Source organism: Corythoichthys intestinalis, chromosome 1 (assembly GCF_030265065.1).
Source record: "Corythoichthys intestinalis isolate RoL2023-P3 chromosome 1, ASM3026506v1, whole genome shotgun sequence".
Lineage (NCBI taxonomy): Eukaryota > Metazoa > Chordata > Actinopteri > Syngnathiformes > Syngnathidae > Corythoichthys > Corythoichthys intestinalis.
This window is the reverse complement of record NC_080395.1, coordinates 16,380,159-16,393,029: the sequence shown is the minus strand read 5'-3', so window position 1 is coordinate 16,393,029 and position 12,871 is coordinate 16,380,159. Positions and strand designations below refer to the sequence as shown.

At 39.7% G+C, this 12,871-nt stretch overlaps 1 protein-coding gene across 1 annotated transcript in view; it reads left to right on the top strand.

Moving 5' to 3' along the window:
• The first annotated feature begins 402 nt into the window (after positions 1-402).
• LOC130922331 (collagen and calcium-binding EGF domain-containing protein 1-like) overlaps positions 403-12,871 on the top strand; it is a 96,421-nt gene continuing 83,952 nt past the window's right edge. Inside the window, exons 1-2 of the mRNA XM_057847062.1 lie at positions 403-506; positions 2,055-2,135. Of these exons, the coding sequence (XP_057703045.1) occupies positions 403-506; positions 2,055-2,135 (185 nt within the window). The remainder of the gene's footprint in view (positions 507-2,054; positions 2,136-12,871) is intronic.

The following is a 12,871-nucleotide window of genomic DNA, read 5'->3' as shown; positions in this document are numbered from 1 at the left end:
ATCAGTTGAGCTCTGTCAATTATAGTCAGGGAGTTAAATGAGTACCCTGTAAGGGTTTTAAAAACCAAAAAAAAGTGTCATCATGAGCTGTAATGAGCCAATAGTTGTTATTTGTCTTTACTGGCAAAAACAAGGGTATGCATCTTCTTCTTAAGAACAACGGGGGCGGGCTGGGGGCAGGAATGTAAATCCAAGGGGGGGATTAGAGGCAGCGCACTGGTCTGTAAAGTCCTCCTTCTCTGCCTTAGTGCGTCAAGTCGGGGTTGACGGCACTGCGCGAGGAGGGACTGCTGCTCACATGTGTGTGTCACCTCAGTGCGGTCCCGCGAGAGGACGACATCTTGGGTTTTTTTGGAGGTGGCCCACTCGTGAGGACGCCAAGGAGCTTCAGGAGCATCGGACATGGGTCACATTGATGGTGCCACTCTACTAGCATTGTGTGTTGCTCTGCTGTGCGACTTTGGTGCCAGCTCCATCAGGACCACACATGGGATGGATGCCTCACAGTAGGTCCTTCTTAACCACTGGGTGGTCTTTTAGTAATTCAGTAATGGGTAGAGCTATCAATAGTGGGGACAGGTGGATTGATCAAATGTTCTGTAAATGGCTTAATTGATATATTGATGGATTATAATTTCATGGTAGGAAGATATGGACAGGTAGATAAGTGCTTTGATTGGTTGGTTAATGGATTATGATTGTGTCATAAACTAAATTAAAAGTACTCATTGGTTAATAATAGAATCATGACATTTAAAGGATATAAATTGCATTTTTTTTTTTTTAACATAAGCGATTTTTTAAAATATAGTGACAACCATATAATAAAAGCCAAATAATTCAAAACTACCTCATTTTTGTTGATTTTTTTAGGGAAGTGCCATACATAGACATCTTAAAGTATTAATACTGGGAATATTGGGTAACCACTGTAACATAAAACAACTTAAATGACTATTATAAAAGTACATACAGTGACATATAATGGGAATGTGATATAAAAGGCATTTTATAACATGATTAAAAGTCAGAAAAATTTAAACATAACAGATGTACACCATTTTAAAATGTTAAAACAAAACAACTGTGTTTTAACTTTTATAGGGCACTCATTGAACTCATTGGCTGCTATTGACGATGGTAGAAGTCCATTCTATTTTGACTGGGAAAGACTGGCAGTGAATGGCAGTGAAAGATAAGCGTTCACAGACAGATCTACTAGTTCAAATGAATTTGATGTCTGTTGTTGTCAATGGAAGGTAATTAAATATTCTGGAGAAAAAAAATAAACTTACCTGCGTGTATTTCTATTTTTATTCATTTTAATTTGATAAGAAGTTAATCATATATAATTGTATTTGTTCATAAAAATGTGTACTAATAATAATATAACAATATTGTAAGAACACAATAATAAAGTATATAGAGGTACTTTTCTACTAATACTACTACTACGAATTAACCATAACACTTTTATACTACGTAGTGCGTATTCTATGTGTGTATATACTGGTATACACATAATTGAGACTTATGTTGGTCACACTTTTATACCAAATGTTAATATTGCAGTCTACATAACCCAAAACGGGCTGTTGGTGTTGTTTTTAAATGAACCAAAAATGTATAAAATATATTTAAAGTATCCTTTTCCAGAATCAGACTCATTGTCATTGAGTAAGAAGCACATTGAAATTGTGAATGTAATTATCACAAGAACATTGCCTCTAGAGTTTCTAATATTTATTGAGTGCATTTGGAAATTCAACCTCAGGTCCTAACTCTACTCTGAGATTGTGAGAAGCATTCTTATAATTTATGAATGCTTTCTTTTTAAATCCGTTCAAATCCCCCTGTCAGTCCACAGCATTCATATCTTGCTTGTACTGTATGGCTACCAAATTGTGCTGCCAGATACTTTGACGTCCTGTTTCCTCCACTAGATTGGCCAGAGTACACTTTAGCAGTCTTTGCTTTGAAAAATGGTAGCTGCAAAACAGTAAAATCGTGGAAAAAACATTATGCAACTGATCGACATCTTTTTATATCCTCAGAGGTGAGTGTCCTGACAACAAAATCCTAACCTTGGAATATCCCTGCGTCCGAGCTGGAGGGAAAAGCAGTACCTGCTTCAGGTAGGCCACCTATAAGTTCTTCCATTTTCAGAAGCCCCTACCAGCTCCAAACACTCAAATGTTTTTTTACCCACTAATACGCAGACAATTGCACTAGTCACTATAGTCCAATCAATTTGAGTCAAGTCACGAGGTTATGTCAAGTTGAGTCGAGTCACGAGGTTACGTCAAGTTGAATCACGAGGTTATGTTGATTCACGAGGTTATGTGGAGTCAAGTCACAAGGTTATGTCGAGTCGAGTCACGAGGTTATGTCGAGTTGAGTCACGAAGTCATGTCAAGTCGAGTCATGAGGTTATTTCGAGTCATAATGTTACGTTGAGTCCAGTCACGAGGTTATGTTGAGTCGAGTCACGAGGTTATGTCGAGTCGAGTCACGAAGTCATGTCGAGTCGAATCACAAGGTTATGTCGAGTCACAAGGTTATGTCAAATCACGAGGTTCCGTCGAGTCGAGTCACGAGGTTCCGCCGAGTCGAGTCATGAGGTTACGCTGAGTTGAGTCACAAGGTTATGCCGAGTCACGAGGTTACGTCAAATTGAGTCACGTGGTTACGTCCAGTCGAGTCACGAGGTTACGTCGAGTCACGATGTTACGTCGAGTTGAGTAACGTGGTTTCGTCGAGTCGAGTCACAAGGTTACGTCGAGTCGGGTCACTAGGTTTCGTCAAGTTGGGTCACGAGGTTACGTCAAGTCGGGTCACGAGGTTTCGTCGAGTCACGAAGTTATGTCGAATCGAGTCACGAAGTCACGTCGAGTCGAATCATAAGGTTATGTTGAGTCGAGTCACGAGGTTATGTCGAGTCGAGTCACCAGGTTACGCCGAGTCAAGTCATGAGGTTACGCCGAGTCGAGTCACATGGTTACATCGAGTTGAGTCATGTGGTTACGTCGAGTCGAGTCACTAGGTTACGTCAAGTCAGGTCACGAGGTTACGTCAAGTCGGGTCACGAGGTTATGTCGAGTTGAGTCACGAAGTCATGTCGAGTCGAGTCATGAGGTTATTTCGAGTCATGATGTTACGTTGAGTCCAGTCACAAGGTTACGTTGAGTCGAGTCACAAGGTTATGTCGAGTCGAGTCGAGTCACGAATTCATGTCGAGTCGAATCATAAGGTTATGTCGAGTCACGAGGTTACGTCGAGTCGAGTCACGAGGTTCCGCCGAGTCAAGTCATGAGGTTACGCTGAGTCGAGTCACAAGGTTATGCCGAGTCACGAGGTTACGTCAAGTTGAGTCACGTGGTTACGTCCAGTCGAGTCACGAGGTTACGTCGAGTCACGATGTTACGTCGAGTTGAGTAACGTGGTTTCGTTGAGTCGAGTCACAAGGTTACGTCGAGTCGGGCCACTAGGTTACGTCAAGTTGGGTCACGAGGTTACGTCAAGTCGGGTCACAAGGTTTCGTCGAGTCACGAAGTTATGTCGAATCAAGTCATGAAGTCACGTCGAGTCAAATCACAAGGTTATGTTGAGTCGAGTCACGAGGTTATGTCGAGTAATGATGTTACGTCGAGTCGAGTCACCAGGTTACGCCGAGTCGAGTCATGAGGTTATGCCGAGTCGAGTCACGAGGTTACGTCGAGTTGAGTCATGTGGTTACGTCGAGTCGAGTCACCAGGTTACGTCAAGTCAGGTCACGAGGTTACGTCAAGTCGGGTCACGAAGTTATGTCGAATCGAGTCACGAAGTCACGTTGAGTCGAATCACAAGGTTATGTTGAGTCAAGTCATGAGGTTACGCCGAGTCGGGTCACAAGGTTATGCCGAGTCATGGGGTTACGTTGAGTCGTGTTGAGTCACGTGGTTACGTCGAGTCGATTCACGAGGTTATGTCGAGTCAAGTTACGACGGTACGTCGAGTCACGATGTTACGTCGAGTCGAGTTCGCGAGGCAACGTCGAGTCGAGTTCGCGATGTTGCGTTGAGTCGAGTTCGCGATGTTGCGTCGAATCGAGTTCGCGAGGTTGCACGTGTCGAGTTCGCGAGGTTGCACGAGTCGAGTTCGCGAGGTTACGCCGAGTCGAGTTTGCGAGGTTACGCCGAGTCGAGTCGCGAAGTTAGTCAAGGCCTTCACCATTGTTCCACAGCCCACCCACACCCAAAATCTTTGCGGGAAACCCTTCTGTCATTGTAAAAAAATAACTATACATTTTAGTTTGCAGGGAATAAACCGTGTTCCAAGTGGATCACTGGCAAATGGAACCAAGTTTTTCGAGTCATTTTGTCGAGTTTCGAGTTATTGCCCCACGAATCAGATCGAGGCTCGAGTATCGGACCCCCGAGAGTCACCAAATTTGCGACTCAAGTCCACTCGAGTCTGAGTCCGTTTGACCTGAGTCCAATTGGCTGCTTATACATCCAAGAAAACGTACTAATAACCATCATTATCCATGAAAGCATTGTGGCTTTTAAGAAGTCCACTTAAAAGGCATTAATATGATCATAATTCATGTGACTGCATTCCAAGGCATGTTTGATATCCTTACCATCATATCCATTTTTCTCTCAACTTCCTGTCCTCTTGATATTTGACAGCAGAGGATGTGATTCGTTACTTTTATTGCTGTCAAAGTTAACAACTCAACAAACTCCTCGTTTTAGGGGCATTCTTACGGACTAAAATTCTTTAGCATTCAAGCTAGCTGTGTGCTCGTGCCATTAATCTAGATTAGTTTGGTTATTAAATTAGTTTGTGTTTATTTGTGTGTTTTTGGGGGCCACCAATAGACATGTTTAGATTATTTTAGCTGTTTGCCAACCAAGTAGCTGTTTAAGTTGTGAGCTAACAATTTAGCACCATAACAGTCTTGACCTCAAAATTGAGGACAGGAAAAAAAGAGATTTTGTACCAGTATTTGACATATACAGTATTTCTTATTTACATCTTTTCTCAAGATGCTATAAGTTTTATTCTCTACATTGTGGTTACCGTCACACTTAATTTTAGTAGAGCAAAATAGGCAGAACTGAGCATTCAAGTATAGATTTATGTAGGAATGATGAGCGCACAGTGCTTCCCACACGCCAGCGGAACACGTCAGTGAGTCTTTTTTATTGTTTAGACAAGTTCCCCTTGAAGGCAAAATTGGCTGGCTTTTAGTCAGAATGCTCTCGCCGTCGCGGTCGGACTGCATCTTGTTTGCTTTCTTGGCTCGTTGAAAGACGTACGACTCCGCGGGAGGCGCTTTAACATGAAGATGGATGTCATCTTAATATTTTTTTCCCTCTTGGATCAAATTATTCTCTCTTTTTTGAATAATAACTCACATCTGAAGGGTAGATATGGGTTTATTGGGGGCCTGTTTTAACTGGCTGACACCAGAAGCACGCACCTGGTGGACCAATGTAGAAAAATAGGTTTTATAATGTAAAATATTGCACTCTATTACAGTCATTGTTTGGCACTTGCGACTTGAATTATTCTCTTATCAAACCAGTATCATTCGATCATGTAGCTCATGATAGTCAGATAAAAGCCAGAACAGATCCATGTAGACACATATTGTCAAGGGCATTCTGAAGTTGCAGGTGGCGCTATAACCCATATATCAGCAACTGGCTGTTTCCGCCAATCAGGAGGCAGAAACAAGGCAATACGCAACAGCAAATCATGGTACCTAGAGATATGTCCATTTTTCATTAGTTACAGTGCCATCTTGTCTTTTGTTTGTCTGTTTTTTATTTTTGTTGTTGTTTTGTAAACAAATTTACTAAATTCCCACTGTTACTAGGCAGTTTCCAAGAAAATCCAGTTGTTTCCTAGTCATTACTGAATGTTGCATATACAGTGGGGCAAATAAGTATTTAGTCAACCACTAATTGTGCATTTTCTCCCACTTGAAAATATTAGAGAGGCCTGTTATTGTCAACATGGGTAATCCTCAACCATGAGGGACAGAATGCGACCCCCCCCCCCCCCCCCCCGAAAATCACATTGTTTGATTTTTAAAGAATTTACTTGCAAATCATGGTGGAAAATAAGTATTTGGTCATTACCAAAAGTTCATCTCAATACTTTGTTGTGTACCCTTTGTTGGCAATAACGGAGGCCAAACGTTTTCTGTGACTCTTCACAAGCTTTTCACACACTGTTGCTGGTTTTTTGGCCCATTCCTCCATGCAGATCTCCTCTAGAGCAGTGATGTTTTGGGGCTGTCGTTGGGCAACACGGACTTTCAACTCCCTCCACGGATTTTCTATGGGGTTGAGATCTAGAGACTGGCTTGGCCACTCCAGGACCTTCAAATGCTTCTTACGAAGCCACTCGTTTGTTGCCCTAGCTGCGTGTTTTGGGTCATTGTCATGCTGAAAGACCCAGCTACGTCTCATCTTCAATGCCCTTGCTGATGGAAGGAGATTTTCACTCAAAATATCTCGATACATGGCCCCATTCATTCTTTCCTTTACACAAATCAGTTGTCCTGGTCCCTTTGCAGAAAAACAGCCCCAAAGCATGAAGTTTCCACCCCCATGCTTCACAGTGGGTATGGTGTTCTTCGGATGCAACTCAGTATTGTTTCTCCTCCAAACACAAGAACCTGTGTTTCTACCAAAAAGTTCTATTTTGGTTTCATCTGACCATAATACATTCTCCCAGTCCTCTTCTGGATCATCCAAATGCTCTCTAGCGAACCGCAGACGGGCCTGGACGTGTACTGGCTTCAGCAGGGGAGATGTCTGGCAATGCAGGATTTGAGTTCCTGGCGGCGCATTGTGTTACTGATAGTAGCCTTTGTTACTGTGGTCCCAGGTCTCAGAAGGTCTTTCACTAGGTCCCCACGTGTGGTTCTGGGATTTTTGCTCACCGTTCTTGTTATCATTAATACGCCACGGGGTGAGATCTTGCATGGAGCCCCAGATCGAGGGAGACTATCAGTGGTCTTGTATGTCTTCCATTTTCTAATAATTGCTCCCACAGTTGATTTCTTTACACCAAGCGAAGAGTGAACAGTTACAGAAAACGTTTGGCCTCCGATATTGCCAACAAAGGGTACATAGCAAAGTATTGAGATGAACTTTTGGTTTTGACCAAATACTTTTTTTCCACCAAAATTTGCAAATAAATTCTTTAAAAATCCCAAACAATGTGATTTTCAGTTTTTTTTTTCACATTCTGTCTCTCATGGTTGAGGTTTACCCATGTTGACAATTACAGGCCTCTCTAATCTTTTCAAGTAGGAGAACTTGCACAATTGTTGGTTGACTAAATACTTATTTGCCCCACTGTATTTAAGAAAGGCTTTACAAATGAGTTGCTGGCAGTAAAATGGTAAACGTAATCCACTATATAGCACTTCATGATGCCATTTCATGCAGTCATTAATGTTAGTTAGTCAGTATGTGTGTCCATGCTAACATCACGACTAGTTATATTAATATTTCTATGAATAGTAGTTTTTATAGTAATAGTTGGGTAGAGAAGGTAAAATTTCTACTCAAGTAAAAGTAGTGTTACTTCAAAATAATATTACTGAAGTAAGAGGAAAATTAGTCATCCAATAAATGTACTCAAGTAGAAGTTGAAAAGTATTTGGTGAAAATAATACTCAAGTCATGAGTAACATTGTGAGTGACTAGTTACGACGTTTGATTTTTTAAATTTGATTCGTAAAAAATCTATATTAACTGTTATTATTATAGTGTACTACAACCGATCACATAACCACATTAAGCCAAAGAAATACCCCAAAAAAATCTGTAGAACTGTAGCATCATTCAAAGCGCATGAGTACCCTCTAGTGGAGAAAATAGTTCCTAGTTTGAATAGTTGAACAGTTAATAATTCCTTCATAATTCCTATTATTAAATTTTTAAATTGTGTTCGTGATTAAGCGTGATTTTTACGTATAATTTTATTTCCTGTTTCAGTTGTCTTGGTTTTAACTTTCTTTTGATTGAATGTGATTTTTACGAATCGTTTTATTTCCCGATCATATACATTTTGGCAATGCATTAAGAAAAAAATGAATAAAACTCGGACGAATATATACATTCAACAAACAGTACATAAGTACTGTATTTGTTTATTATGACAATAAATCCTCAAGATGGCATTTACATTATTAACATTCTTTCTGTTAGAGGGATCCACGGATAGAAATACTTGTGACTTTGTATATTGCGACTAAATATTGCCAACTAGTGTATTTGTTGAGCTTTCAGTAAATGATACTGTAGTCATGCCCAAATGCATGATGGGAAGTGGAACCACGAGCGTAGTGCTACCAATTGATATATCTTCTCTGCGTTGGCAAATAACATAAGGTATTAAGATAAAGATCAATTGCTTCCTTGCTTTCCCACATTGCTTCCCATGATATTTCTAATCGTAGGGAGAGGGATTGCAACGCTTTAGCCAATTAAAAAAAGGCTCCAAGGCTGCCAAATTCACTCTATTCATTTTACGCTGCCTTTTATCTCTCTATATAGGTAAAACAGCGCCGTTACGGATGGAGCGCGAAAATGCGTGAGTGGGTCATGCAGCGCATGCATTAATTGCGATAAATATTTTAACGTGATACATTTAAAAAAAAATCAATTACCGCCGTTATTAGGATACATTTGATAACCCTACCTTAAGCCTAAACTAAAGACTCTGGAATTCCAGAGTGAAACATATTATGTCTGCAACGTTAAATACAATTAGAAAACGAAAAAAAAAAATTAAAAAAAGGCATGGCCGATATTTTTTTGCCGATTCCGATACGTTGAAAATGACGTGATCGGACCCGATCAGGACATCTCTATCATTTATATTTATTTATTTATTTTTTTAATTGGAAAAAAAAATCTGTGATGGACTGAGGGCGCGAAGTAGCTAGGGAATAACTGTATTTCGATTCGATTGCGCTTAAACCATCGATGCATTGATTGTATCGGAGGTGACGCGCAAGTGGTTCAGCGGGTTGTCCACTGATTGAAGTATCTTTGGCTCGATTCCAGCTTCCACCGTACACATTGTCGTTGTATCCTTGGGCAAGATACTTAACCCTACTTTCCTTTTTGAAATAAGTGTGAGAACAAGTGGTTGGAAGGGCAGATGGCGCGGATTGGCTGCCTTGCTTCTGTTGGACTGCCCCAGGGCAGCTATGGCTACAGTAGTGGCTTACCATCATTGAGTACTGCGTGAAAGAATAATACAATGTAAAGCATATTTGAGTGTCTAAAAGAGGTGCTATATAAATCCAAAGCATTGTTATCATTATTGATGCAAATCCATGAATCGTTTGGCGCATCAAAATATTAAAGTGACTGAGCAGCACTTCTCTTCCACTTCATTCTTTACTGTCTAGGTTGGTCTACCTATCATTTAGCTCTGTTATTAGTCAGCAGTTGTCATCCTTTTTATTTAGTCGTTCGTCAGTCTTGCACATCAGTCAAATTTAAGCAAGATTCATAATAACACTTGGTTGTTATGTCTCTCCTAAATGTCTTTTCTATTAAGTATCTTTAAACAGTATGAGTAGGATATTCCCCCTAATAGTAAGAACAGGTTCTTAGCTTCACCCTCCTGCACTCCAGGACGTGCTAACAAAACACACGTGTCAGTAGAACATACACAAATGTAAATGTAACAGTGGCGACGTATTCTGGGGTTGCGAAAGGGCCACTCAACACTTTCACATAGGTTATTCCCAGACACATCTCAAGAGAGAAAGCGCACGTTTGTTAGCGATGCCGTTCAACCACAGTTGACTTGGAGCCGATATGTCCAGTCATCGCCTGGGGCGCAGGATCTATTTTTCCTTGTGATTGGCGTTGACGTGTTAAGCACTTAGAAGCAGCGACCTGGCCGCTATCCAAACAGTCGGCCAAATTACGCCACTTATGGTGCTTCAATTACAGTCGTCTATGAGCGCTCTTGACTCAGGACGATTACCTGACACATGCTGTCATGTTATACGATTGACGTGTTGCTCCACACAGCTGAGTTTGAGGTAAAATAATTCAAATAATTCAACTGAAATACAGTGGGGCAAATAAGTATTTAGTCAACCACCAATTGTGCAATTTCTCCTACTTGAAAAGATTAGAGAGGCCTGTAATTGTCAACATGGGTAAACCTCAACCATGAGGGACAGAATGTGGAAAAAAAAAACAAATAGAAAATCACATTGTTTGATTTTTAAAGAATTTATTTGCAAATCATGGTGGAAAATAAGTATTTGGTCAATACCAAAAGTTCATCTCAATATTTTGTTATGTACCCTTTGTTGGCAATAACGGAGGCCAAACGTTTTCTGTAACTCTTCGCTTGGTGTAAAGAAATCAACTGTGGGAGCAATTATTAGAAAATGAGTGAGAGAACTTGCAAAATTGCAGGGTGTTCAAAGACTTATTTTCTTCACTATTCAATATTTTACACTGTTTGTCTCCTGTATATAACCTGTTTTGACAGTAGTATGTAGATAGGACAAAAATGCCTATGACCATACCTGTTGCTTCTGTTGAATTATCAAATATAAAACTATTCACTCTCATTTTTTTCTGTTGAATGTTTATCCTAACAAGTTGATAAACATAGGCGGAGTTTGACTTTTGGGGAAGGGGGGGGGCACGACATGTTGATGACCCTGAAACGCAGTGTCAGCAATAAAATTAACTTACAAGAATATTTAAAATAATAAGTTGACAATGAGCGTTTTTTGTTTCCCTTCATTCTTGAGGGGAATTCTAAATCAGGCTGCTAAGGGAATACTTTTCGCCAAGATCGTCATCCATTGGATTTGGTACGCTCGCCGGTGTCGTGCCTATGTAGTTACCCCAGTAAAAAATTGCATCCGCTGGGCAAAGCCATATGGAGGTAGATTTGGGTCTTTATTATTCAATCAAAAAAAAGTTGCTTCAATTAAAAGATATATTTTCAACCAAAAAAAGTCGCTTCAATAAAAAAAAAAAAAAAGTGTTTGAATGCATAAATAAATTTGAAACTCAAAAAACTTAAAAAAAATACATGTGAAAGCTATTTTTCTTTACTTTTTATTTTTATTTTTATTTATTTATTTTTTGATTGAAGCAACTTTTTGATTGAAGTAATGTTGATTTGTGTTTGGGCCACATTTTGGCTAGGACATTTTTCTCTTTATTATTCAATCAAAAAATAAGTTGCTTCCAAAAAATGTACATTTTCAAAAAGAAAAATCACTTCAATCAAAAAAAAGAAAAATTTCAATCCTAGAAAAAAGTATTTGAATGCGAAAAAATATTTGAGATTGAAAAATTTGCATTTGAACACATAATTTTTCATTGAAAAAGTTTTGTTGATTGAAGCAATCCTTTTTTGTGATTGGGCCATATTATGATTGACATCTGTGTCTAAATCATTCAAGAATTTGCTTCAACTAAAAAAAAAAAAAAAAAAAAAAAAAAAAAAAACAATCAAAGAAAAAAATCATTTTAAAAAATATTTTTCGCTAATATATATATATATATATATATATATATTTTTTTAAATTATATGCAAAGCAAATGACTGTCTAAGGTGCTCGAATTTCTTTTTTTTTACCTATTATGAAAATATGTTTTTTTTGTTCATTTCATTCATTTTTGTTTCCACCAATTGTGCAAGTTCTCCTACTTGAAAATATTACAGAGGCCTGTAATTGTCAACATGGGTAAACCTCAACCATGAGAGACAGAATGTGGAAAAAAAAAAAACCGAAAATCACATTGTTTGATTTTTAAAGAATTTATTTCCAAATTAGAGTAGAAAATAAGTATTTGGTCACCTACAAACAAGCAAAATTTCTGGCTGTCAATGACGTCTAACTTCTTTTAACGAGGCTCCATTCGTTACCTGTATTAATGGCACCTGTTTTAACTCATTATCGGTATAAAAGACACCTGTCCACAACTTCAGTCAGTCACACTCCAAACTCCACTACGGCCAAGACCAAAGAGCTGTTGAAGAACACCAGAGACAAAATTGTAGACCTGCATCAGGCTGGGATGACTGAATCTGCAATAGGTAAAACGCTTGGTGTAAAGAAATCAACTGTGGGAGCAATTATTAGAAAATGGAAGACATACAAGACCACTGATAATCTCCCTTGATCTGGGGCTCCATGCTAGATCTCACCCCGTGGCGTCAAAATATAACAAGAACGGTGAGCAAAAATCCCAGAACCACATGGGGGGACCTAGTGAATGACTTACAGAGAGCTGGGACCACAGTAACAAAGGCTACTATCAGTAATACAATGCGCCGCCAGGGAATCAAATCCTGCACTGCCAGACGTGTCCCCCTTCTGAAGAAAGTACACGTCCAGGCCCGTCTGCGGTTCGCTAGGGAGCATTTGGATGATCCAGAAGAAGACTGGGAGAATGTGTTATGGTCAGATGAAACCAAAATAGAACTTTTTGGTAGAAACACAGGTTCTCGTGTTTGGAGGAGAAGAATACTGAATTGCATCCGAAGAAACCATACCCACTGTGAAGCATGGGGGTGGAAACATCATACTTTGGGCCTGTTTTTCTGCAAAGGGACCAAGACGACTGCTCTGTGTAAAGGAAAGAATGAATAGGGCGATATATCGAGAGATTTTGAGTGAAAATCTCCTTCCATCAACAAGGGCATTGAAGATGAGACGTAGCTGGGTCTTTCAGCATGACAATGATCTCAAACACACAGCCAGGGCAACAAAGGAGTGGCTTCGTAAGAAGCATTTCAAGGTCCTGGAGTGGCCTAGCCAGTCTCCAGATCTCAAGCCCATAGAAAATCTGTGGAGGGAGTTGAA